At 40.3% G+C, this 23348-nt stretch overlaps 3 protein-coding genes across 7 annotated transcripts; 2 read left to right on the plus strand and 1 right to left on the minus strand.

The window, feature by feature from the left end:
• The first annotated feature begins 1111 nt into the window (after positions 1–1111).
• Positions 1112–14098, plus strand: LOC135161689 (organic cation transporter protein-like). 5 transcript variants are annotated; one of them, XM_064119519.1, is made up of 10 exons: positions 1114–1805; positions 4479–5372; positions 5699–6037; positions 10503–10761; positions 10830–10921; positions 11427–11630; positions 11718–11967; positions 12591–12722; positions 13074–13428; positions 13659–14092. In XM_064119519.1, the coding sequence occupies exons 2-10, from the start codon at positions 5247–5249 to the stop codon at positions 13939–13941; spliced, it is 2040 nt and encodes a 679-aa protein (XP_063975589.1). In that variant the 5' UTR covers positions 1114–1805; positions 4479–5246; the 3' UTR covers positions 13942–14092. The 5 variants fall into 5 exon arrangements, with proteins under 5 accessions (XP_063975592.1, XP_063975589.1, XP_063975588.1 ...); XM_064119518.1 differs by having other exon boundaries at positions 4526–5372; XM_064119521.1 differs by having other exon boundaries at positions 1114–1338; positions 4526–5372.
• A 148-nt stretch (positions 14099–14246) lies between these two features.
• On the plus strand, positions 14247–16440 carry LOC135161697 (tubulin beta chain-like). Its single transcript, XM_064119536.1, has 2 exons — positions 14247–14451; positions 14671–16440. Exons 1-2 carry the CDS (start codon positions 14395–14397, stop codon positions 15931–15933), a joined length of 1320 nt encoding a protein of 439 aa, XP_063975606.1. The 5' UTR covers positions 14247–14394; the 3' UTR covers positions 15934–16440.
• Positions 16441–17755: 1315 nt separating this feature from the next.
• On the minus strand, positions 17756–22835 carry LOC135161694 (tubulin beta chain-like). Its single transcript, XM_064119531.1, has 4 exons — positions 22640–22835; positions 20052–20160; positions 19020–19393; positions 17756–18926 (listed from the first exon to the last, which is right to left on the minus strand). The coding sequence occupies exons 1-4, from the start codon at positions 22694–22696 to the stop codon at positions 18099–18101; spliced, it is 1368 nt and encodes a 455-aa protein (XP_063975601.1). The 5' UTR covers positions 22697–22835; the 3' UTR covers positions 17756–18098.
• Between the last annotated feature and the right edge of the window lie 513 nt (positions 22836–23348).

Here is a 23348-nt window from a genome sequence, read left to right on the forward strand (position 1 = left end):
GTTAATTCAATTTCAAGAGGACAAGCACAACCTCATTGTTGACACAACTAACCGATAACAGTTCCAAAATTATTTTGCTTAATCATTTCTTAACAATTTTATCTGAAAAACTTGATCTATTGCTTTTACAATTCATTCGGGATAATTATTTATCGTATTTCGCATTAGTGTCAGTGGTTGTAATATTTTTTTTATGGAGTGAGCGCGGGCTCTTCTGCCAGCGATACATCCCTGTATCGAATTTAAAGAGAGGCGGTTCGCCGACAAGTGTTTTTACACTAAGAATTTCCATTCGAATAGGTCAGAAAGCCGTAAAAATTCCTGAACTCCGTCAAAAATATTGTCCCAAGTGACCAAACAATGTTATCAATAAAAAATCGCTCCCATAAAGATAAAGGAAACAATCAAATAAAAAACTAATCTCAATGTCGCATGGCACGTGCTATACGAAATTCCAAAAGTCTCGATTTTTCCAAATCAAAACAATCTATTAATTTTTTATCAAACGTTTCCCGACATTTTCTTCAACATAAATTACCCAATGAACAATTCATTCAATAAAAAACCCTCAACAGATTTTTTCTCCAAAACTACTGAAGGTTCCAACAGAAATTGAATCGAGAGCCAGCAGAATTATTCATCAAATTTATCAGTTAATTATCCGTGAAATTTCCTGCGTCGGCCATACGTCGAATAAAAAAAAATAAATAACAATTTGATTCATGAAAATTAATCGGCAAACTTGAACCACGAACAAATTACGGGTTACCGAGTGTTGGAGGAACCCCCTTTTATATTAATAGTCGAGTGACTGAGTGGATGAGAGTTACCTCGTGAGGGCACAGCAGGGTGGGGAGGGGCGGAGGGGGGCCCCTGCAGGGTGGGCGAGGAGGGGGAGGTGAGGGCTAACGCGAGGAGATGGAAGTTGTGTTGGAAGTGGATATGTTTTTGTATACGTGTATTGGTGTTTGGGTAATAGGAGGTGGAGTTTGAAGCCACTGGTGACTTTACCAGTGAGTGAGAGAAAAAATGACAAAAAACAAAGAAGAAGATGTGAAATATTGTGTATATGAAGGAGGTAGGGAGGCCTCAAAATGATAGATAGGAGGATGGGATAGGAGATGATCGGGCCCCTCTGCACGTTGTATCAGTTTGAGTTCGCGATGGAAACTACATGCAACGTCTAGATTTCATAGTTAATCAATGATCGTAGATTTTAGAATAATTAAACATTCGTTCCAACGATATTAAACGTTAAATGATTCAAGCACTTAATTAATTTTAATCCGAGGGTACTTGTGACGTGAAATTATTGAATTTAATGAATGACAATTTGAGGTGAAATTTGAGTTTAGTTGCTGATGACTGTTTGAAGGAATGATTATTGGAAAATTGTTTCGCGGGTTTGAGAGAGGGGGATAATATAATATTTTGAAGTTTTATTCAACCTCGGTACACGTACACCCAGGGGGACCGGATGTCGGACGGTGCAGTGATTCGATTGATTCGTTCAAGAGTGTCCGTGGCTACTACCGAACTTCCGAGTGCCGCTCTACGTAGCCGCGCGTTTACCGCTCGTCATCGCGCACGCTCAATTTGAATGCAGTTAATCCCTTCTGGAATGATTTCCAAGGGAGAAGAGTAAATATATTCTTGTGGTGTTGTTGAAAAGGGTGAAGACTCTGGAGAATTTAAACCCTTCAAATTTGTTGGTCATTCTGGTGAAATTTGATTTTATTGTTGCACTTGTTGTTAACTATTGGGACGATGAATTCAAATCGGCGGAGTATCGAGTTAATTTGAAGGTAATTGGGACCTTTAAATTAATTTATCATACATTTGCTATTGGGGAGTAAATTAAGTTCTTATTCGACTGTTGTTATTGATTTTTCTTATTTATTTTTGAGAAACGACGGGAAACCTTTGCAAAATTACAAGATCGTGAGTGTTGGGGATAAACAGGGAATGGTAAATAAACACTGTGTCGTGAGGATAGGAAATGAAGGCTCATGCGGTTGGGGTAGTGTACGCTAATGAACCTGACAAACTCATCATCCACGTTCATTTTGCCGTAATACACCTGTGTCATTATATTGTTTGCCCTGTGACGTCACACTATGAATTGTAAAGTTAAACCGAAATGGTAGCATGACGTACTGACGACATCGGGGTGTAGAGTTACATGTATCATATGTAATGTTGATAGGATTTTGAAGTAGATAAACACACTCGAGACGATGGTAATCGTCACTAACGAAAACATGGGGCAGATTATTCAATAAAGGATGAAGGCGTTAGAGATATCTATTAATAGATTTGGAAGTCTTCAGCAATAAAATTTGTCAATGGAGGGGCATGGGGGAACATTAAAAAATATTATCATAATATTTTGGCCATCAAGTTTTCCCGACATTCGTTTTTGTAACAAATCAATTATTTCAGAGCCCGCGAACCCGGAAAATTCTGGGAAATTTTCTTCCCAATAAATTGTCAAAGTACTTCTTCAAAGGGTTTTGAATTATGAAAATCCCTCCAAACAAATAATATTTTTATTCTTAGCACGTCGACACGTGGTGACCCGTTTTCCATCCCGTCAGTTCCCCTTGAATGACAAAGATAAATAAAAGAGACAAGACGTTTGAATTATTGGACGACACGGGTCATGGGTCTGCATTTGTCGGTGGATGTTACTGTTACAACGTATCATCTCTCGTGTGCACATGAGTTTTTCTCTATTTTTCTAGTTTCGCAACTGTTCACACGCTGGCCACACGGTATATAAAATCCACACATTGTCGAGTTTAATATACACATAATGATGGAATGGGTGGGCGTAATGACGTAGTGTGGGAGGGAAAGGGGGGAGGGGGGGGGGACAAGTAGCGCAGACCGATCCAACCGAGAATGAGAAGAAGCATTGTGTACATCCGAGTGAATAAGATCGATACATTTTCCGCGATCAATCGTGGAATTTTTTAATTCGATCCACCGTATTGGGAAATCGTCAGTCGCAAGCTTTCAAGGAGCCTGGGAGCTGCTAGTCCTGGTGTTGATCAGTTGAATAATTCCATTCATGATGGTTCATTATTAATTAACTACATCAGCATCCATTCATTACACAGACAAAAATATTCAATAGATTCCGTGTATTATGGACCTGTGTTTCGTAATTTTTTAAATTTTTCTTCAACGACTTCAATCTTCGATATCTCCGCACCCAACGATGCGATTTGGACGAGTGACATCTCATTTTGAAGCCTAAGAAAATCCATTAAAAATGAAAAAAAGTCGGGTAATTCGACTCTACCGTTCCCCGTTGACGTAAATCTCAAGTATGTCATGCAGAAGTAATCAGAGCGTATCCTTCTCATTGTCCAGTATTGTCTTAATCGTTCAGGTGTCTTACGCATTGATAATAACCGAGGTATTTAAATTATGGCCGATATCGGGACAGGCATTTTTTCACGTTCAGGGAAATAATTTACAATGTTTTGACATGCAATTTAACATGGTAAATTACTGCGGCCGATTGTTATGTGGGGAAGACGAGGGTTGAGTGACGGCGTGGTGGAGAGTGAGCGCGTCACACACGGGAGATTACAGCTTCTTTGATCGTCACACCAGAAGAGCCTTCGCTATTCAGTCGACCAACCGGAAGCATTCTCTCGTGTGAACCTTGAGGAAACCCAAATTTATCAACTCCGTTACCCATTTTTTCTCACGTTTTTCGTAACACACCCGAAGATAATTCATGGAATTGATAAGACGTTATCAGATATTACGAAAGAAGAAGTGTATTACGATACCAGTGGAAAAAGTAACTGACGAGTCCGACGACTACCCGAAGACGAGGTCATGGATGAAAACAAAGTAATACAAAAAGTTGAGAGATTTTTTTTTCCTCTACAACTTCTTCTGTTGAAATGTTCTCCGTAGAGTTTTATTGCCCCGAGTTTCCATATCTTTTCCTATTCCCACCAAAAAGGAAAGGAAAATAGAAGAGCCAGAGAATTCCAATAACTGCCAAATTGATATTTTGATATTAAAACTTCAATTTCATTCCAACAAAAATTAAAATCGACCTTTTGAATCAAAATGTTAATTGAAATTTCCTTTTCACCTCGCACTTGTCGTCTCGCACCCCTGAAAATTCCAGAAATGGATTCCGTTCCCCAATTACTCGGCACCTGGTGAATTTCCTCCGTGTCGTCTTCCTCGGTAAATTTCCAATTCCGTTGGCGAAAAAATCGGGCGACGGTGGCAGGAACCGGGACACCGGCATCATTGGGGATATTGACGGTACGGGTTGGGAAAACTTGAAGCACGTCAGAGACGGTAACGACTATGTTTCAACGTCACCATCGATAAGTCGTCCGCGTGCGTATGTGATGCTTATGGCGGTGGTGGCTTGTTCACAAACGCGACACCGCATCGAACCTCAGTTGAGATCGTTCCGCTGTTCTGCTTCCGTGTTACAGGGCCAGTTAGTTAGATAGAGATAACAGACATTTGTCCGATATTCCAGCCACATCCTGGGGACCACTGTGAGACCGACTGGACCATTGGCAGGAATTGATCCTGTATGAGATTCATGAGATTGAAAATTTCACGATGATGGTGGTAAAGGGCATGGAAGTGATGAGGTCAACACCAGGTAACAACGGCTGATACCTTCATCATCAGCAAGGGGTAGACCAAGTGACGCTTAACCATGTGATTATGACAATCCCCGAGTTAACGAACTTGATAATTAACGTGACATTATTGCGACGAATGAATAGTGAAATATTTCTGATCCACTGGGACAAGGAAACAGGGTGAATTGTACGTAATTACGTAAACAAACATTTTATTTTTCAAATTGAAACGTGTGAAACTGCCGGATATTCCCAAGTGTCAGTGAACGAAACATTTTATGGTATGTGTTGTTAAATCACTCGTACTGTGAATTTATTGTAAATTATTAAATACCGATTAATTGATTCAATAATGCTGTTTCTAAAAGTGTTGATGATGTTGATTATAATGAACTAAACGGTGGTGCTGAGTCTTTGGATTTATTGAATGAGTGATTGATGGAAGTTCAATGGTATTGGAGATATTATTGGAGATAAATCAGTGTCGTGAATAGGGAGTGATAATGAATGGACGGACATGCCGTCTGACCTGGTGAAAATATCAGGCGAACAGTACGTCATTGACGTTGCTTTCAAACTGGGAGAATCTTGTACTCTCCCACGTGAACAATGAGCTCCATAGATTTTGATGAGGTGCTGGTACATGTGGGGGAGAAGGGCAGATATCAGAATATTATGTATTATCTGCTGTGCATACCAGCTACTCTACCAGCAGCTTTTCTTGCCTTTTCACAGGTAATAATGTCATTTTAAAATTCCTTGACTCGTTGGATAACACCAAATCACTCGCGGTTTATAAATGAAATTAATTGTTACTATTTGTTTTTAATCTGATGAGTTCAAGCAAAAGCACTAATATTCCATCAATAAACTAACAAACAATCGCAAAAAATACCTGAAATACCTGGATAACGCTAAAGCCTAATCTTCGTGTATTCACTTCTGTCGACCTTGAGTTATCAAAGATTAGACATTTTTGTATAAAAAAGTTCCACTAAATTGCAGAATAACTGAATAATTCCATAAAATTAATGAGATTAATTCGCCCAATCATCTCCTAGGTATTCGTCAGTGCGTCACCCGAGCACTGGTGCAGAATACCAGAGCTGGAGAACGTAACGAATCTTCTGAGTCTCCAAGCGAGAAAAGAACTATCTCTACCTTACGAATACAAGTCTGATGGTAGGCGTCAGTTCTCTAGGTGCTACATGTACGATGTCAACTACACAGCCATTCTCGAGGAGTGGCTGAGGCATGTGAACACCGAGGTTAATGCCACGGGTTCATTAACAACGAGTCTACCATCACCACCAGTGAGCAACACAGACTGGCCGAAAACCAAGTGTCTTCATGGGTGGATATACGATAAAAGGGACTACGACAGCACACTCGTTACAGAGGTAAACTCCCTCTAATTTTACCATTATTTATATTCGTGGGAAGGGGAGAGGGGGGGGAGGCTTAGAACTAATGCGAGAAATATTCTGAAACAGGTCCTATTTATATTTAATAAAAAATACAAAGAAGTTTCTCGACAGGTAAAATGTTAAAGGAAAATCAAATCCGTATGTTTTATGAATGAGCCATTAGAATAGAAACAATAAAATTATTAAAATTTCTAGATAAAAACATCGGGTTGAATACGACGTTTTCCATTCTTGGATCAATTACAAAGCCCATTAACTCTCATTTTTTGAAGCGACACTTGAGCGGACGTGCTCTTCTCTCATCCTTAATTCCCCCGACATATCCGGGTTTCCCCGTCTTCTCCAATCCCTCCGCAGTCCATTTCACTGGTTTTTTTTTTCAATGAGATGAGCCATTCAAAAGCACACGAGTGTACGATTAATGTTGAAGAAGAAAACAATATGAAAATTTGCATAATGCGCATGGAAACATTAACCAGCTCTGGCTAACGATGCTTAATCATTTAGATTGCATTACACTCACTGGAGTTAAACTCGTTGTTACACACGCTCGTACAATTTTTACTCCACGTGATTAAAATAATACCAACAGTATTGTTTTTTGCCTTGGCCTTTCACACGTTTTGTCTTGAGTTAGTGACAAGTGGCTGTCATTTTGTTGGATACATTCGTGGAAAATTTATTAACGAATGTTGAGAAATCAAGGGGAATTGGTGAAGTTGATGGATGAGTTTAGGAGTCTGCACGCGATAAGAATTATTATTATTTTTTTCATTAGAAGAACTGATATTACTCGGGTTTTACTCATCGCGAGGAGTGATTTTTCGCGAGATTAGGGGAGGCGTTGACGCATCATCAAGTTATCCATGAAAATTGATAAATGGAGTTTAACCCATTTCATTGAATTACTGGGCTGAACAGCGATGAAAAATTGGTGGGGATTTTTTTTCTCGTCGATTCAACTACAATCGCCTTGAAATATTGGGAGTATGGGGAGAGGGTGGGTGGAAAGGGGGCGGGTGGGAGGTGAAGGAGGGGAGATGGGGTGGCCACGAAAGGTGCATCTGAAAGAGAGTGGCCTGGACGATATAGATTATGTGTTTTTTTCTGCAGGAGGCCTCTAGTGGCGTCAGCAATTGCCGACCAATTTACCTACCCCCACATCCGGTCATGTGATATGTCACATCAAACACTCGAGCAATGCATATGTGTACACGCACCTTGTTATACCTATATAGAATACTCGGGGTTACACTGGCTCGATCGTACCCAGTATTTACGTGACGTATACTGGGAACAGATTTAGCCCTTCCGGTAAAACTTTACTTCCGTTTTTTGGAATTTTTTGGATTTTTAGAGAATTTTTTTGGGCCTGACACGAATTTTGGGATTTATTGGTGATTAATTCTGCACGACTGCTGCCGCTTTATTTATTTGAAAGGGCTCGGTAATATTTCACTGAACGTTTTGCACGGGGAAAAAATTTTTGATGAAAATTAGATCTCTAGAGGGCGAAAGATGGGATGAAATAAGACTCAACCATTTTTAGGTCAAATTTTGTTGGAAAAATTAGACTTGGGAGGGTAACTTTTGGCATACAACTAACCTTTGTCCCTCGTTTCATCCCCCGGGGGTCTGATTTCGATCTAAAATTTCTTTCCGTGTACTTTTTACTGAAAGTACACTAAAAAAGTGCCTAATTGTTCCGTAATTTTTACTGAATACTATTTTGACTGACAGATTACAGAACAGACACATCATTTTCCCAAAATTTTTCTCTCCGTGTGTGAAGTTCGATGAATAAATTAATTGCAAAATGATATGGTACCCAAAATACGAACTCCAGTGCAAAACAAAAAATGTTCCAACGATGTTCTCTTTCCCCCTCCATTGGTTGCCCATTTTTCCGGAATAAAGCACACATTCAACATAAATTATCCCCCTAATCTACTCCGAAAAAATAATTTCCTCAAATTAAGACTGAGTGGATAACCAGTAATATTAAATTTCCATCACAATGAAGGTATAATCCAGTCAGGAGTATTCACTGCAAGTAGTTACAGTCAGTGCGTCAGAGAAGAGATTAGTGCGGAGGTATTATCTACTTATCGGATGGAGTTCTGCACGTTATGTTTCGCCTCAACGTTTTAACCTCCGACACTTGTGCACATCCCGCTTGTATTTTGGCACTTCTTGTTTCGCTGTTAGAACACCCAACCCTCCCTCCCCCACATCCACCATTTGATGGCCAGTGTTGGTCATGGTGGGTATTAAGCTGCCGTATTAATGTACCACCACACGACTAAACTGTTTGTAACTGTCTGAACTGCAAAACTTCCCCTGCCAAAGACACACATTCGCAGAGAAGGCAAATGTTCGAGGTCCTGTTATACGTTGTCCTTTCATGGATTATGGAGACATCTTTGGGAAGCTCGTTTACCCCGTCTCTGCATTGTCCCAGGGGGATAACACGTCGGCCCAACGCCAAAAGCCATTTGGGTTCTCTGTACTTTACAGAGATTTGTATTTTGGTTGTTTCATTCTTAGGGGTGGGGGCGACTTCGGGGGAGGACATTTGTTATGTCAGGATTTTTTAAAACCTAAATTCCATTGAAAGATAATTTTTTTTTATTTTGAAATTCAGGGGAAATTATTTGACCTGAATAACAAATACGAAATAAACTATTCTATAGGTTTATTTCAATCAACTTTCGTTCCTCCTCATTTTCATGCCTGAAAAGTGCAGCAACAAAACAGATCCATCATTCCATTAAATACTCATTATTATTCATCGTGGGTCCCTGAGGTATTTTCGTAGCTTCCATCTCATCTTCTCATCGATGGAGAAAATGGAAAAAATCATGAATGCAGAGGATTCATTTAGTTGCTAATTACTCGGCGACAAGTGCTACCTGCACTTAATTGCCATGATGCAAAGTATGGAAAATAAATGCAGAGGAGGTGAGGGAGTGTCATGAATTTACTTGGAAATCTCATCCTCAGGAATTCACGCTCAAACGAATGACATTTCCAGCCCCAGCACTGGGAACCACATCACGAGGATTTTCCTCGGGAATTTCTCCCTTTATATCGGCCTTTCGAATAAATTTTCTTTAAAAATTCGCAAGTGTACAATGGAAAAAAATATTGAAGACACGGAAAGAAGTTTAGGTAATAATTAGACTTTAGGAGGTGAAATGAGGGACGAAAGTTAGTTTTATACCAAAAATTAACCTCTCAAGTCTAATTTTTCCAGTAAAACTTGACCTAAAAATGGTTGATGACCATTTTGTCCCACGTTTCGCCCTCGAGAGGTCTAATTTTTATCCAAAATTTCTTTCTGTGTAGGATCTCAGTTGAAATCGTATTATCTAGGGACTTTGTCAAGTCTTCCATTGTATTTTATTTCGTCGTCTGTTTATTTTATTCGAATGCGTCATTTCTCTCGGTACACAATTGCGAAAGAGTCGTCGGGCTTGAAGTTATACAGTTGGAAGGACGGATAATGATGGTTTGTGGAGAGGGGAGAGGGTTTGGGCATGATCGAGGGGTCTATGCTGGACTCTGGTGTTCACGGACAAGAGAGCCACGAGGCAACGCGGGGGACACGCTCCTCCTGTCAACGGAGGGTGATGGACACCTCGCCGCTGTGGGAGCCAACCAACACTGATACAAGCAATATTCCCGGACACATTGATACGCATCACATAAAGCGGTAGTAGCAATAAACTATCTGGACGCGGATTTATTCTGTCTGTTTATGCGAGATAGAATTGAAGGGATTGGCTTATTCGACGGATACCATGAGATCTGGAATCGATTTCTGAATTATTTTATAACCCGTTGGTTCGCGATTTCGATGGGTTGTCTTGATTGGATGTGAGGATAATTGAAAAACTATTGGAATTGCCGACTATGCGGGGCTTCATGGAGTGGCTTCATGTCCACTAATAAAACTCGGTTCCTGTTCAACGCACATGAACCAATCAGAGGGAAATTCCGAGCGATTACCATGGAGAATTTGGAATTTCATTAGAAAAATTCCATTGGATTTAAGAAACAAATGTGATACAATTTTTCGTCCTGTAAAACTTCATTCAATTTAAGAGTAAATTATTAAAAAGATTAATAAAAATGATTGTGTCCAAAGTAATTTCAAGAAAGATCAATAAAACCTATCAATTCATGAATAAATCGATGGGAATTCTACATTTAAAATGTGATAGAATATTCCGATCAATTTGAAATATTTCGCTTACGTTTCCTCCAATTCTCATAAAATACTAGACAATAAAAATAATTGTCTGAGAACACAAAATTTATTGTGTTTCTTCATGGAATATTTTTCCACTGGACGAGTACCTGATATTCGAATGATTATTAAATATTATTAAATATGATTATTAAATATCTTAATGCAATTTTTCCGTCCACGTAGCTAGACCTCGTATGCGACAACAGCTGGTTGCCATCCACATCGACAACATTTTTCTACGTAGGAAGTCTATTCGGTAACATAATTTTCGGATGGATTGCCGACAAGTGGGGACGTCGAACAGCATTCTTCTCGATTCTCTTCCTGGAGGTGATATTCGCGATAGCAACGAGCTTCAGTCCAAATTATACCGTGTACACAGCCTTAAGGACCATCAATGGCCTATTCTTCCCTGCCATTTACCAAATTCCATTCATACTAGGTGAATACCCATCTTCCTCGACATTACCCGATTACAATGGCATTTTCTAACGATATTTCAATTTTTAGCACTTGAATTAATGGGTCCTAGGTACAGAACATTTGCGGGAATGGGAATAAGCATGTTCTTTGCTACCGCCATGTGCCTCCTCGCACTCCTAGTAAGTACCAATAATTTTCCATTCGTTTCATTCATTTTCTACGCCACAAAGTACGTTATTTCGTCATTAGTAATCATCAGGGAACATTGTAAGCTGTTAATCGTGTAATTTATATGTTTGAGGGGGCTATTGTTGACGAGAATTGCATTTTTTACGCTGTTTTCACGAGATCCTTCAATTCTAATGATTAGTGTGTTTACATTGACTACTGCAGTCGTGAATACAAATTAATAGTCTTTGAAATTATTGCGCATATGCTTGATTTTAAATACAAAAATAATTGAAAGGTAAATTTAACGCATTTGCTTCGAAAATTCTAAAACACTCACCTGTGAAAATAAAACTTTACTTGAATAATAAATAAATGACTCCTCATGTCAACTTCAAAGCAATTAATTTTCTAATGCCACTGAAGTCCGACTTTTGATAAATGTCTTAGCAATATGAAAAAAAATTAATTTTGCAAAATGTTATACTACTTTACATGATCCACTGATATTTTCAGGGATACCTTCTTCGACATTGGTACACCCTCTCGTTAGCAACGTCCGTACCATTCATAGTGCTGTTCAGCTACTGGTGGATCATCCCCGAGAGTCCCAGGTGGTTGTTGAGTAAAAATAGGATAGACGAGGCGGAAGTTATTGTACAGCATATGGCTAGGGTCAATGGAAAAACTGTGCCAACGAATTTTCTTAGGAAAATGGAGGTAGCCATCACTTTGTCAGAAAAAAAAATTAATAAAAAATATACAATTGACCGAATATGCAATTTTCCAATTTTTTATCGTCTGAAGATGGAAATTCTGAAGAGACAAGGAGTCTCTTGCAACGGGAGAAATTCTGAAAATATCCTGGCACCTGGAGAAACGGAAATAAGACCACCTCCACCATCAGCTACTCCAATGGACATAATAACAAATCCAAATATACGAAAAAAATTCATCATCCTCGCATTCGACTGGGTGGCAAATGCTGTTGTGTACAATGGATTATCGTACAACACAACGAACCTCGGTGTATCTGATTACCTTGCCTTCTTCATAGGTAAATTGAATAACATGTTTACTATTCTTTTGGCTCGTGTCGTTTCATTATACGTTTCGTTACACATCGTTAACATTTCCAATCGCTGAAGCTGTTTCAATCAATCCCCAATTGATTACATTTCATTCCAAATATTTTGAAGGCTGTGAGCGTTTATATATTTGTATTTCAGCTGTGCAGATACGTTAATTATTGACTCTCCCGTTGTTGTTCTCCATTCTATTAAAAATCCAGTCAATGCCCATTAAATTCTGATTATTTTAGTTCGATGGTCTGAATGGAGAAGCCCGAAGGGCATAATTAACATCGAGAAATATAAAATAATTCAATTATTTCAAATGCATAAAATATCCTTTAAAGGAAATCAATAAAACAAAATATCACACATCAGCGCATACATTTTAATAGAATGGGAATAGAATTTCTTCGGGAAAGGGCTTTTTATTAACAATTTTTTTTCATCTATGATGTAATGGTATCACGTAACTCTGAAGGTCACAGAATCACCAGCAATTTCACTTTAAATTCTATCAAACGATTTGCATACACCTAATAATAATCGCGTCACTCTGCATATAAAACGTTGATCGAATAAACGTTCTGATAATGTGGGTGTGTTGCAGGAGGAATTGTCGAGATACCGTCCTATGTTATAACATGGTATGCCATGGATAGACTGGGAAGAAGATGGGTACTTTGTTTAACAATGCTGTTGGGTGGTGTTGCTTGTGTATCCTGTATGTTTGTACCTGAAGGTGACTATAAAAATCTTTAATAAACAATCACTCCTCCATCAAACTAATGAATCGAAATGTTGAATAATATTATGAGTCCGTAAACTCCCGAGGACAAGTACTGTCTCCCTGAGCAAAATTTCACTTTACGCACTTGTGATATAATAATACAATTGGTTGGGACGTGCGGGCAAGGGTTTTTACACTTGTGGAAGGTGTCCAGGACGCGGCGAAAGCGAGTTCTGCCATAGCATGAGCTCGAATACTATTTTTTGTTGCAATGTGTGGAAAGGAGAATTTTGCGCACGCGGAAGCTCACACAAACTGGGGTAAAAAATATATTCAGCAATATTTTGGAATGAAATGTTTCAGATGCAGTTTGGGTGACAGTCTCCCTCGCCATGATCGGTAAATTCGGTATAGCTGCATCGTTTGCTGTATTTTACGTATTCGTTGGTGAATTATTGCCAACGGTGTTGAGGTCCCAGGCGATGGGAATAGCCTCATTCATCGCCGGAATCGGCCTACTGACATTTCCATACATCGTTAACCTGGCGGTTTACTCTAGAGTATTACCACTGATTGTGATGGGTACACTCAGTGTCGCAGGTGCACTGACGTCAATTTTTTTACCAGAGACACTCAATATACATTTACCACAGACTATCGAGGAGGGAGAGATGTTTGGAGCTGATTTCAAGCTCTGGTCCTGTCCAACCCTTCCAGAGTAATTATTCTATATTTTCACTGGTTTATCGCATGCTAGTTCCTCTTTCATCCCTTGCCCTTACTTCTATCCGAGTTCCAAATCCACTAAAAAATTGATTGCTATGTTGCATTGATTGTCCACTAAAAATTGGATCTTTTATGCTTTTTGGACCGATATTTCTGCTGAAAATATCCGGTGCATTGATTCGTCTGATAGCACATTATCAACTTGTTTTTGTACATTTGCAGACGTACAAAGACGAAGACTCGCAGACGAGAGTCACTTCCACTGCGATACCTCGTGAACGGACGTCCCGGTAGTCGCACAGGGTCCAGTGTCAAGACTCCGTTGGCCGAGTCAACGACACAAGAAAATATTGAACAAATGGGACGACTGTTGCCCCCCGCAAGTGAAGAAGTGACAGAAAACTTAAATGTCACTAAAGACACTGACGAAATTACCGACAAGGGAGAGGGACATAAGAGAATTCACAGTGCTGAGGTATTTGTTGATCTGCGGGGACGAAAATGACCCTCACCCTTCAGAAAACTCAACAAAAAGTACGAGAAACGAAGAGATGGACGAACTTTTGTTTAATTGAAGAAGAAATGAAAACATAATGACTTTGTATTATACTGTCAGTATAGGAACGCATTGTATTTATTTTTTTCCATTCATTATAATGTACTTCCTTTCTAAAGTCTGGCTTGTGTCATAATGTTCTTTATTGTTCTATTTATTCCGCCCCCAGATATATGGCAACAAACGTTTTAATTAAAATCGAAGTTGTCAAGGTAAACATGATCGCCATTTATTTCAGATTTTTTTATCTCACTGTCATTTTCTCTTCGTCTCGAAACCCGGTGAAAATTTTTGTTTATCATCTCATAAATCTGGTGTAATCATCCCATCCGGAGGAAAATCCTTGAAATATCTTTAATCCCATTTAACTCTCGCTCTCTTGAGCCAAAATCCTTTGTGACAATGCGGGAAATAGTGCACATTCAGGCTGGCCAATGCGGAAATCAGATCGGCGCCAAGGTTAGTATCTCAACTCATTAGTGATCCCGGCTAGTGAACGAGTAATGAACAATTACACCTCTCCATTACATGAGTTCGATCAAAAAATGTAAATGTGAAATGTAAAAATAATTTGGAGAATTGTAAAACGTCATACAGTAATTTTGACTTTGCTAGAAATTATATTGTCCAGTTCAGTTGTAATTAGTAAACCTTTTGCTGCGCCTAATGAATCAATAGTTCTGGGAGGTGATTTCTGATGAGCACGGAATCGATCCCACGGGAAAATATCGTGGAGACTCAAGCATGCAAATAGAGCGAATCAACGTTTACTACAACGAAGCATACGAGGGAAAATACGTGCCCCGAGCGATTCTGGTGGACCTAGAGCCCGGGACAATGGACTCCGTACGATCGGGTCCCTACGGGCAACTATTTCGCCCCGACAACTTTGTATTCGGCCAGTCAGGGGCCGGCAACAACTGGGCGAAGGGCCACTACACCGAGGGCGCCGAACTCACCGATGCTGTCCTGGAAGTGGTGAGACGGGAGGCCGAGAACTGCGATCGCCTCCAGGGCTTTCAGCTGACCCACTCGTTAGGGGGTGGAACGGGCTCAGGAATGGGAACGCTCCTGGTATCCAAGATCAGAGAGGAGTATCCGGACAGATTGATGTCGACATTCTCAGTGGTGCCGTCACCAAAAGTCTCGGATACTGTTGTGGAGCCCTACAATGCCATCCTCTCCTGTCATCAGCTAGTGGAAAATACCGATCAGACTTATTGCATTGACAACGAGGCCCTCTACGACATCTGCTTCCGCACCCTAAAGCTCCCAACCCCCTCCTACGGTGACCTGAATCACCTCATCTCCCTCACAATGTCCGGTGTCACCACGTGCCTGAGATTTCCCGGACAACTCAACGCCGATCTCCGTAAATTGGCAGTCAATATGGTGCCATTTCCTCGTCTCCACTTCTTCATAACCGGCTTTGCACCACTGACGTCACGCTGTTGCCAGCAGTACAGGACCCTCTCTGTACCGGAGCTCACGCAGCAGATGTTTGACTCGAAGAACATGATGGCAGCTTGTGATCCGAAACATGGAAAATACATGACAGTCGCTGCCGTTTTCCGGGGGAAGATGTCGGTGAAGGAGATTGACGAGCAGATGCTCAATGTTCAGAATAAAAATGGTCCTTATTTCTGCGAGTGGATTCCCAACAATGTGAAAACCGCATCCTGCGATATTCCCCCCAGGGGTTTGCAAATGTCAGCGACTTTCATCGGAAATTCTACGGCTATTCATGAACTCTTCAGGAGAATTTACGATCAATTCACTGCTATGTTCAGGAGAAAGGCTTTCCTCCACTGGTACACTGGTGAGGGGATGGACGAAATGGAGTTCACGGAGGCTGAGACCAACATGGGGGATCTCATTTCTGATTATCAACAGTATCAGTGGAACAGTATCATCGATAGTAATTATGAGGATGACGATTGAGGAAGCTCAGCGGATAAACTTGTGGGGACAATTGCAACGGTGATGGGGTTTCTTTGAGACAATTTTACTGGGGATTAAATTTATTGTTTTAGCAGAAGTGGTGCAGTTATTTATCGCTGAGAATTCTCGAGAAGAATAAAAATTTATGTGAATTCCCGCACCTTTACTACACCTGTTTCATATTCATGTATTTAATTATTGGCTTTGTAAACGATTTTACACGTCTTTTTAATCGATTGATTCCCATATTTCATTCTGAGTTCTCTTTCTAATGAATGAATTAACGAGATGAATGACATTAATTCAAATGCACATGTGATTTAATTAGACATCTACTACGATTTTGATAAAATGCAATCGGTTGTCTCATTTTCCTTTTCTTCGTCGATTTTTTTATAGAATTTCACAACTCCAACGATTCGCTAAATTCAGGAAAATTTTCCAAATGTCTTTCGCATGTTTCTATGGCGAGCAAAATAAAAATTCTCTCAAATTTTAGCCATCACCTTCATATTCATTTATTTAGTTAATAACTTGGCGCTTGGCTTCGCTTCTCTCTGCAATGAGGTGATTACCATAATCAATTTTGCATTCTCATGATTAAGAATAAATTAGCGAGTTAAATGAGATCGATTCACATCCACGGGTGATTACAGGGGTACGTTAATTCCTTGCATATCATATCGGACAATTGTTTTGTCGATACACGTGTGTGTATGACGTTCGAGGGAATTATAATTAAATGATCAAACGAATATCCATGGGTGGCTATCGACTGCCGTCGTCCTTCTAGCCAAACTTAGACTGATGGAACTTGGACCTTGAGAAAAATTGGCGATTATGCATTATCCCATCGGGTACGAGGACAAATAGAGGTATTGCGTATGTCACCGGTAGCTCGAGTGTTCGTGATTTTCGTTCGTTATTGATCTTCAGAGGGGGAAGGGGATGTTTTACTCCACTTTTCTCCTGTCATTGTTGTTTGATTTATTCTCCATTAATCAAATGTTTCTCTGATAGACATTAAAAGTGCGGTATTTGGAGCGGTTTTTTTAATATTTTCAACCGCAACTCGTAACATTCAGTCGTTTCACTACTGAATTGCTACCAAATTATCGTTTGTATGCATAACAGTCTCAACCAACTATAATAGCCACGACACAATGTCCCCTCATCGTAGATACGACAATCACACAATCATTGTTGAGCTGTGATTCAAAATGATCAATTCAATTCGCTGGAAAATGAGAATCGGACGATGAACTCCTCTCCTCCCTTCTGTGTTAAGGAGAAGTCCTGTAGGTACTTTCCGATATTAACGATAATGTTGAAGAGGTGATTACCGATGAATTATTTGCATGATTCAAATTGTATTTGAAAAACAATTACCAGGATTTTAAATTCTCCATTCACTAGGGGGTGGAATAGGCCTGGAAATGGGAGCTCTTTTCCTCGGGAATATCAGGAAAGAATATAGGGAGAGAATCTCGGCGTAATCGATTCTACCGTCGGCGAAGATATCAGAGACCTTTGTGAAGCCGCAGAATGCAACTTTTGATCCACCGATTGGTGAAGACAAGTATCGAGACCTTCCTTATCGATAATAATACACCGCACGAGATGAATCAGAGTCCTACAACCGAAGATGTTGAATTTCCGACAGGATCGAGTTACCGATCAGTTTTTTATCGACAATAATTGTTTAGGCCCGAATTCCTAAACTTTAAGACCCACCCACAGTTGAAATACCCTATTATTCATGTCGATTATCAATGCAATAAATAATGCAACTCAATACGAAGGAAAGAAAAAAATGGGCGCGTACAATTCAATGTGCAATTTTATTCATCAAAAACTTTGGTGCAGAGTACAAATTAAACATAATGTACCACATAACTCGAAATATTTTAACCGTAAGAAATATCATAACTGTCTCCTTGGTAATCAGCTGTATCACACACATCTCTATCACTCAAACTTCCCCCAAAGATCCATTTCTAATGATCAAAAATCATCGGCATTCTTATAAAAAGTATGAAAACTCCACACAGGAGTCTGCCCAGTGAAACGATAAAACATCTAATTAGAAAAATGACAAAAAAACAATTTAAAAAATGACCAAGTGACCTAGAATATCATTAAATAAAGTAGAAATCAGTCTCTCTTCACTCCTGTTCGCAAGTCTCAAAATCATCAGCTCCCTCCTCAGCCTCGAAGTCCTCCTCAGCAGTGGCCTCCTGGTACTGCTGATACTCAGACACCAGATCATTCATGTTGGACTCAGCCTCAGTGAACTCCATCTCATCCATACCCTCACCAGTATACCAATGCAAGAAAGCCTTTCTCCTGAACATAGCTGTGAACTGTTCGGAGATGCGTTTGAACAACTCCTGAATGGCTGTGGTATTTCCGATGAAAGTAGACGACATCTTCAGGCCCTTCGGTGGAATATCGCAGCACGCTGTCTTAACATTGTTCGGAATCCACTCGACGAAGTACGAACTGTTCTTGTTCTGAACACTGAGCATCTGCTCGTCAACTTCCTTCATCGACATTCGCCCCCGGAAGACAGCGGCAACGGTGAGATATCTGCCGTGACGTGGATCACAGGCTGCCATCATGTTCTTGGCGTCGAACATCTGCTGGGTGAGCTCGGGAACTGATAAGGCTGAGTACTGCTGCATGGAGCGCGACGTCAGGGGTGCAAAACCGGGCATGAAGAAGTGGAGACGAGGAAACGGCACCATATTCACTGCCAATTTACGAAGATCAGCGTTGAGTTGTCCGGGAAATCTCAGGCACGTGGTCACCCCGGACATGGTGAGGGACACGAGGTGATTCAAGTCCCCGTAGGAGGGATTCGCCACTTTCAGGGTGCGGAAGCAGATGTCGTAGAGGGCCTCGTTATCGATGCAGTAGGTCTCGTCGGTGTTTTCGACTAATTGATGGACCGACAGGGTCGCGTTGTAGGGCTCCACCACCGTGTCGGATACCTGAGGAGGAGGAAAATGAGGGTACAATTACTGAACTATCTGGCTGAAATAAAATGGCGAAAGAATGTCCCTTTTATTAAGCGCAAAAATTACTTTGGGAGAAGGCATCACTGAGTAGGTATTCATTATTCTGTCTGGATACTCCTCCCGGATCTTGGAGATGAGGAGGGTCCCCATTCCTGAGCCAGTGCCACCACCGAGGGAGTGGGTCAGCTGGAAGCCCTGGAGGCAGTCGCAATTTTCACACTCCTTGCGAACGACATCGAGAACTGAGTCGACTAGCTCGGCGCCCTCGGTGTAGTGGCCCTTTGCCCAGTTGTTGCCGGCTCCTGACTGACCAAATACAAAGTTGTCGGGGCGGAAGAGCTTGCCATATGCTCCTGAACGAACTGCGTCCATCGTACCCGGCTCCAGGTCCAGGAGAATCGCCCGGGGAACGTATTTACCCCCGTTGGTGGCTGTTGCGACTGTTAATAATTTTTTTTCATTAATGTGAGGCACTAGCATGTCATAAAGTCAACATCATCAATATTCCAGATATTTTTTTCCACGATTTTTGCAATGAAAAATTAACTTTAACTTCGAAGAAGACGATTCGACTCGTTTCTCAAAATAAATGATTTGAGGTACATGGGCAACTGGCCATCCACGTTTGGCCCATCCAGTTATAATTTTAATACCATCGGGATATGAATAAATTATTCTGTCGCCGAAAAGTCGTCTTAACGATGACCGGAATAGCTGACGGAAGCGCATATACGGTTTCTACCTCGTGAACGTTTTCCAAATGAGCTATGAGTAGCACCGACGAGTACAATCACCCCTGCACTGGGCCAACTCTATTATTTTGTCCCTCAGATTCGTTAATTTTTTCCACTGATCAGTTGGAATGTTTCAATGAAATTGCGTTGTGGGTTTAATTAAAGGCGACACGCGGTTATTTCTAGCAACCCAGCCATGGAAATCCCTGCAGGGTCTCTTCATTTTTCGATTTTTCGACGAATTTATTCCCTGCATATTCAGACGTCTGTCGTATTCCGAGCTTTCCACACTTTCTCATAAACTATTTTCGTGAACAATGCGGGACGGTATGTCAGAAGTCAAATTACTGTAGGATTCTCTCACCGGATGCCTCATTGTAGTAGACAGAAATCCTCTCCAACTGAAGATCACTGTCACCGTGATAAATGCCAGTCTGATCGATGCCGTGCTCCTCGGAAATTACCTCCCAGAACTGAAAAAAATTAAATCTAAATTTCAAAAGTCCTTCCCACAGTCCCCAAGGGCCTAATGAAATCCATTATTTTTTCGTAAATTAAAAATAATTATTATTATTGGGAAAAATTCCAACTGTCAATTACGTCTAAAATTACTTCTGATTTATGGTGTTTCCTATTGAGGAATAAAAAAAGAGGAGAATTGGAGGGAATAGTTGAGGAGAATACGGAGAATATATCCGGACTATCGTATTACCTTAGTCTTACCCAGTATTTTCAACCAGAAGACTTTGGACACGTATGAGGGCAAGTTTCCCCGGTCCAGGAATAGAAGAGACCGAATTTAACGCGGCCTATGGCCCTCCTCCCATGGCAAAACTCCCCTGTTTCAATGTGACTTGGACGTTTGTCTTTTTGAGCGACTATTTTTCTTTCAAGTTATTATTAGGAGGCCCGTCATACGTCGCTTACCCCAGTGCACTCGAGTTTTAGGGATTTTCTACTGCGAGAAGTGAATTCCACTTCAGAGCACCCCACCTTCATTCCTTCAACTTCGTTCTCGATGTCAGGATTTTTTTGCAAATATTTTCAGTTAAAAGGACTTTTCTGGGAGAGCAAAAGGCAGAAGAAAAGTCTTAAAGTCTTATATCAAAATATTTTGCAGTTGACGATTTGCAGTTCACAATTAAATAATAAAATATAATCACTGAGGAAACTTTTTCTTCCTTCTGATTTAATCTTCTTTTGTTACTCCACATTTCTCAGTTTTTACTGCAAATACGGAATTTACAAGAAGAAATACACGGTTTATACGTTCTCATCGAGTCTGTAATAACAGCACTCCTCAAACGGTAAATGATTGACTTTTCCGTGGAAACAAAAGGACGTAACCGAGTCTGCGGTGGAAGCCAATACTTTGGCATGAAATGCCTAAAGACTTGAGTCGTCATCAGACAAGTTCGTGATACAATCTACTCCGCCTTCACCATCGTATCAAATGCCTCGAGTTTCAACCTTACTCCATTCCAAATGTTCATTGAAACGTGAACCTCGTCATGTACCACATTTTTCCAGAACAAAAATCTCAATAAACGAGCAATTATTTACCACTCCAATTTATTTATGACTGACTTCCAGGCACTAATCACCGAGCTCAACTCGACCAGAATCTTTGAAATAATTTCCAAGACTCTTTTTACGATGAATTTCCGGTTATGGTTACGGGAAAATGAGTTTGTATTTTATGATCCTCAATAGCCAGCGCGTGAAACAGTCAATGGGATGGGTTGGTGAATAAGATTTAATTTGTTGGTATGTGCGAGGCCTTCTCTGCAGAAAGAATTAACTGACTCACACGACAAGAACGCTCCAATAAAAAAATTCAGTTAAAAATCGCCGGTTCAATGGAACCTCTTCATTAAATATAAAATATTGATTGAGAAAATGTCAAAGGACTTTCATTCATTTTGAATTCAGATCTGATTTTTTTTTAATTTAAAACCGACCAGATGTACGAACTTCCCGAATTTTCCTCCCCATCTTCTGGACGAGATACGCCGGCTTCGAAGATAAAGATAAAATAAAGATTTGTGCGAATGGCGATAAGAGAATGAATGGCTTTTATCGACTTTCTGGATGATTCACTATCACTCAGACTTCTGTTATTTACGAACAAATGACTAATTATCTTCCCAAGACTCAACTTCACGGAAGCTTAAGCCCCCCGGAAATGATCAGATCCAGTCCTGTTTCAAAGTTTAGTATTTCCGAGTTAATGATAGTCTAGAAGTCGCTAATATGCTATTCACGAAACTTGGGTAATTGCATTGACTCCAGAATGTTTCCCAGTTCCACATTTCCCTGTCGACTGTAATTTATATTCAACAAGCATTCGCAAGGGCTCGTGGGGGTGGCATGAGAAGGTGGCCCTGCACTTTGAAATTTTAATTTCTATTTTTAAATGAGTTGAATGACCTCGGAGAACACAACATTTTTACCAATTCCAATCAAGCGAAAAGTTCAATGGCGCGCTGGAGGACCTGAAGATGAACAATCTCCTTCAGGGTTCGGGGTAATCGGAATTAAATACAGAAGTGCAGTCTTAATTACATTGCGCTAAACGCATCAGAAGAGTTCAATCTATTTTTCATTTTGTTTCTGCGAATAATTGATTGAATTTGATATTTTTTAAATGAACAAAAATAAACTGAGTCCAGTCCTGCGCTAAAGTTTAATATATCGGAGTTAATAATAACGTGCAAGTCCGTCATATACTATCCACTAAACTGAGGTAATTACATGGACACCAGGATGTTCTCCAGTCCCACGATTCCCTTTTGTCTGTAATTTACATTCAACGAGAATTCCCAAGGGCTCGTGAGGGCGACCCGTGAGAAAATGTCCTTCGAGTTTCAATTTTTAATTTCTATTTTTAAATGAGTTGAACTGCCTCGGTAAGCACAAATTTTTTATTATTTCCATTCAAGTGGGAATTACCTTGGCTCCAATTTGATTGCCGCACTGGCCAGCCTGAAGATGAACAATCTCCCTCATGATTCGGACTGATTGGAATTGAACACGAAGTGCAGTCTCAAGTGTCGACGCGATCCTCAAAGATTAGTTTTAGCGATTCTGAGAGCTGTTGGCGGGTCTGTGGCACAAACTCGACTCGAATCGGTCAAATCATTCACGTACTGGCGCCCGCCAGGAACATTCTGACTGGTGGGGGAAAGAGACTTATTCCTCTTGGGGAGACATCCCTTCTTCAACACGTGCTAGAGATTCCTCTTTTTTTTTTCGACTCAGCTCGCTGATTTTTATTTACCGCGAGTCTATGGTCTTGTTTGCCTCGAGGATTAGCAGAGGTCTTGGGATTCCGAGGAGACGAGAAAATATGAAGGTCTCGAGGTAGCCCCGGAGACATCTGCAATTTCATACTCATAACTTTGTAAATGTTAATCATTAAATTTATGAACTGAATTGACTGCAGGAAATGAAAAAAGAATTAGTATTTTGATAAATCAATCGAAAATTTCGCAAGAGATTTTAACACAGAAAAAAATTTCGAGGATTTTTTTTTCAACGAATGAAAATTGAAAATAAAGTGGAGACTTGATATATAAAAACATTAATCAAGTGAGGAGATGAAGCTCTGATGCTCAACTAAAAAAGGGATCTGAGTGACGACCTTGAGTATCTATTATAG

Source organism: Diachasmimorpha longicaudata, chromosome 4 (genome assembly GCF_034640455.1).
Source record: "Diachasmimorpha longicaudata isolate KC_UGA_2023 chromosome 4, iyDiaLong2, whole genome shotgun sequence".
Classification (NCBI taxonomy): Eukaryota; Metazoa; Arthropoda; class Insecta; order Hymenoptera; family Braconidae; genus Diachasmimorpha; species Diachasmimorpha longicaudata.

Excerpts from the sequence above, each read along its gene's own strand:
- LOC135161689 (XM_064119519.1), top strand. The coding sequence starts at position 5,247 with ATGAGCTCCATAGATTTTGATGAGGTGCTGGTACATGTGGGGGAGAAG. Across the intron at positions 11,631-11,717 it reads ATTTTCTTAGGAAAATGGAG|ATGGAAATTCTGAAGAGACA; the intron begins GTAGCCATCACT and ends TATCGTCTGAAG. Across the intron at positions 13,429-13,658 it reads TCCTGTCCAACCCTTCCAGA|ACGTACAAAGACGAAGACTC; the intron begins GTAATTATTCTA and ends GTACATTTGCAG.
- LOC135161697 (XM_064119536.1), top strand. The coding sequence starts at position 14,395 with ATGCGGGAAATAGTGCACATTCAGGCTGGCCAATGCGGAAATCAGATC. Across the intron at positions 14,452-14,670 it reads GAAATCAGATCGGCGCCAAG|TTCTGGGAGGTGATTTCTGA; the intron begins GTTAGTATCTCA and ends ATGAATCAATAG.
- LOC135161694 (XM_064119531.1), bottom strand. The coding sequence starts at position 22,696 with ATGAGGGAGATTGTTCATCTTCAGGCTGGCCAGTGCGGCAATCAAATT. Across the intron at positions 20,161-22,639 it reads GCAATCAAATTGGAGCCAAG|TTCTGGGAGGTAATTTCCGA; the intron begins GTAATTCCCACT and ends AATTTTTTTCAG. Across the intron at positions 19,394-20,051 it reads CTACTACAATGAGGCATCCG|TCGCAACAGCCACCAACGGG; the intron begins GTGAGAGAATCC and ends AATTATTAACAG.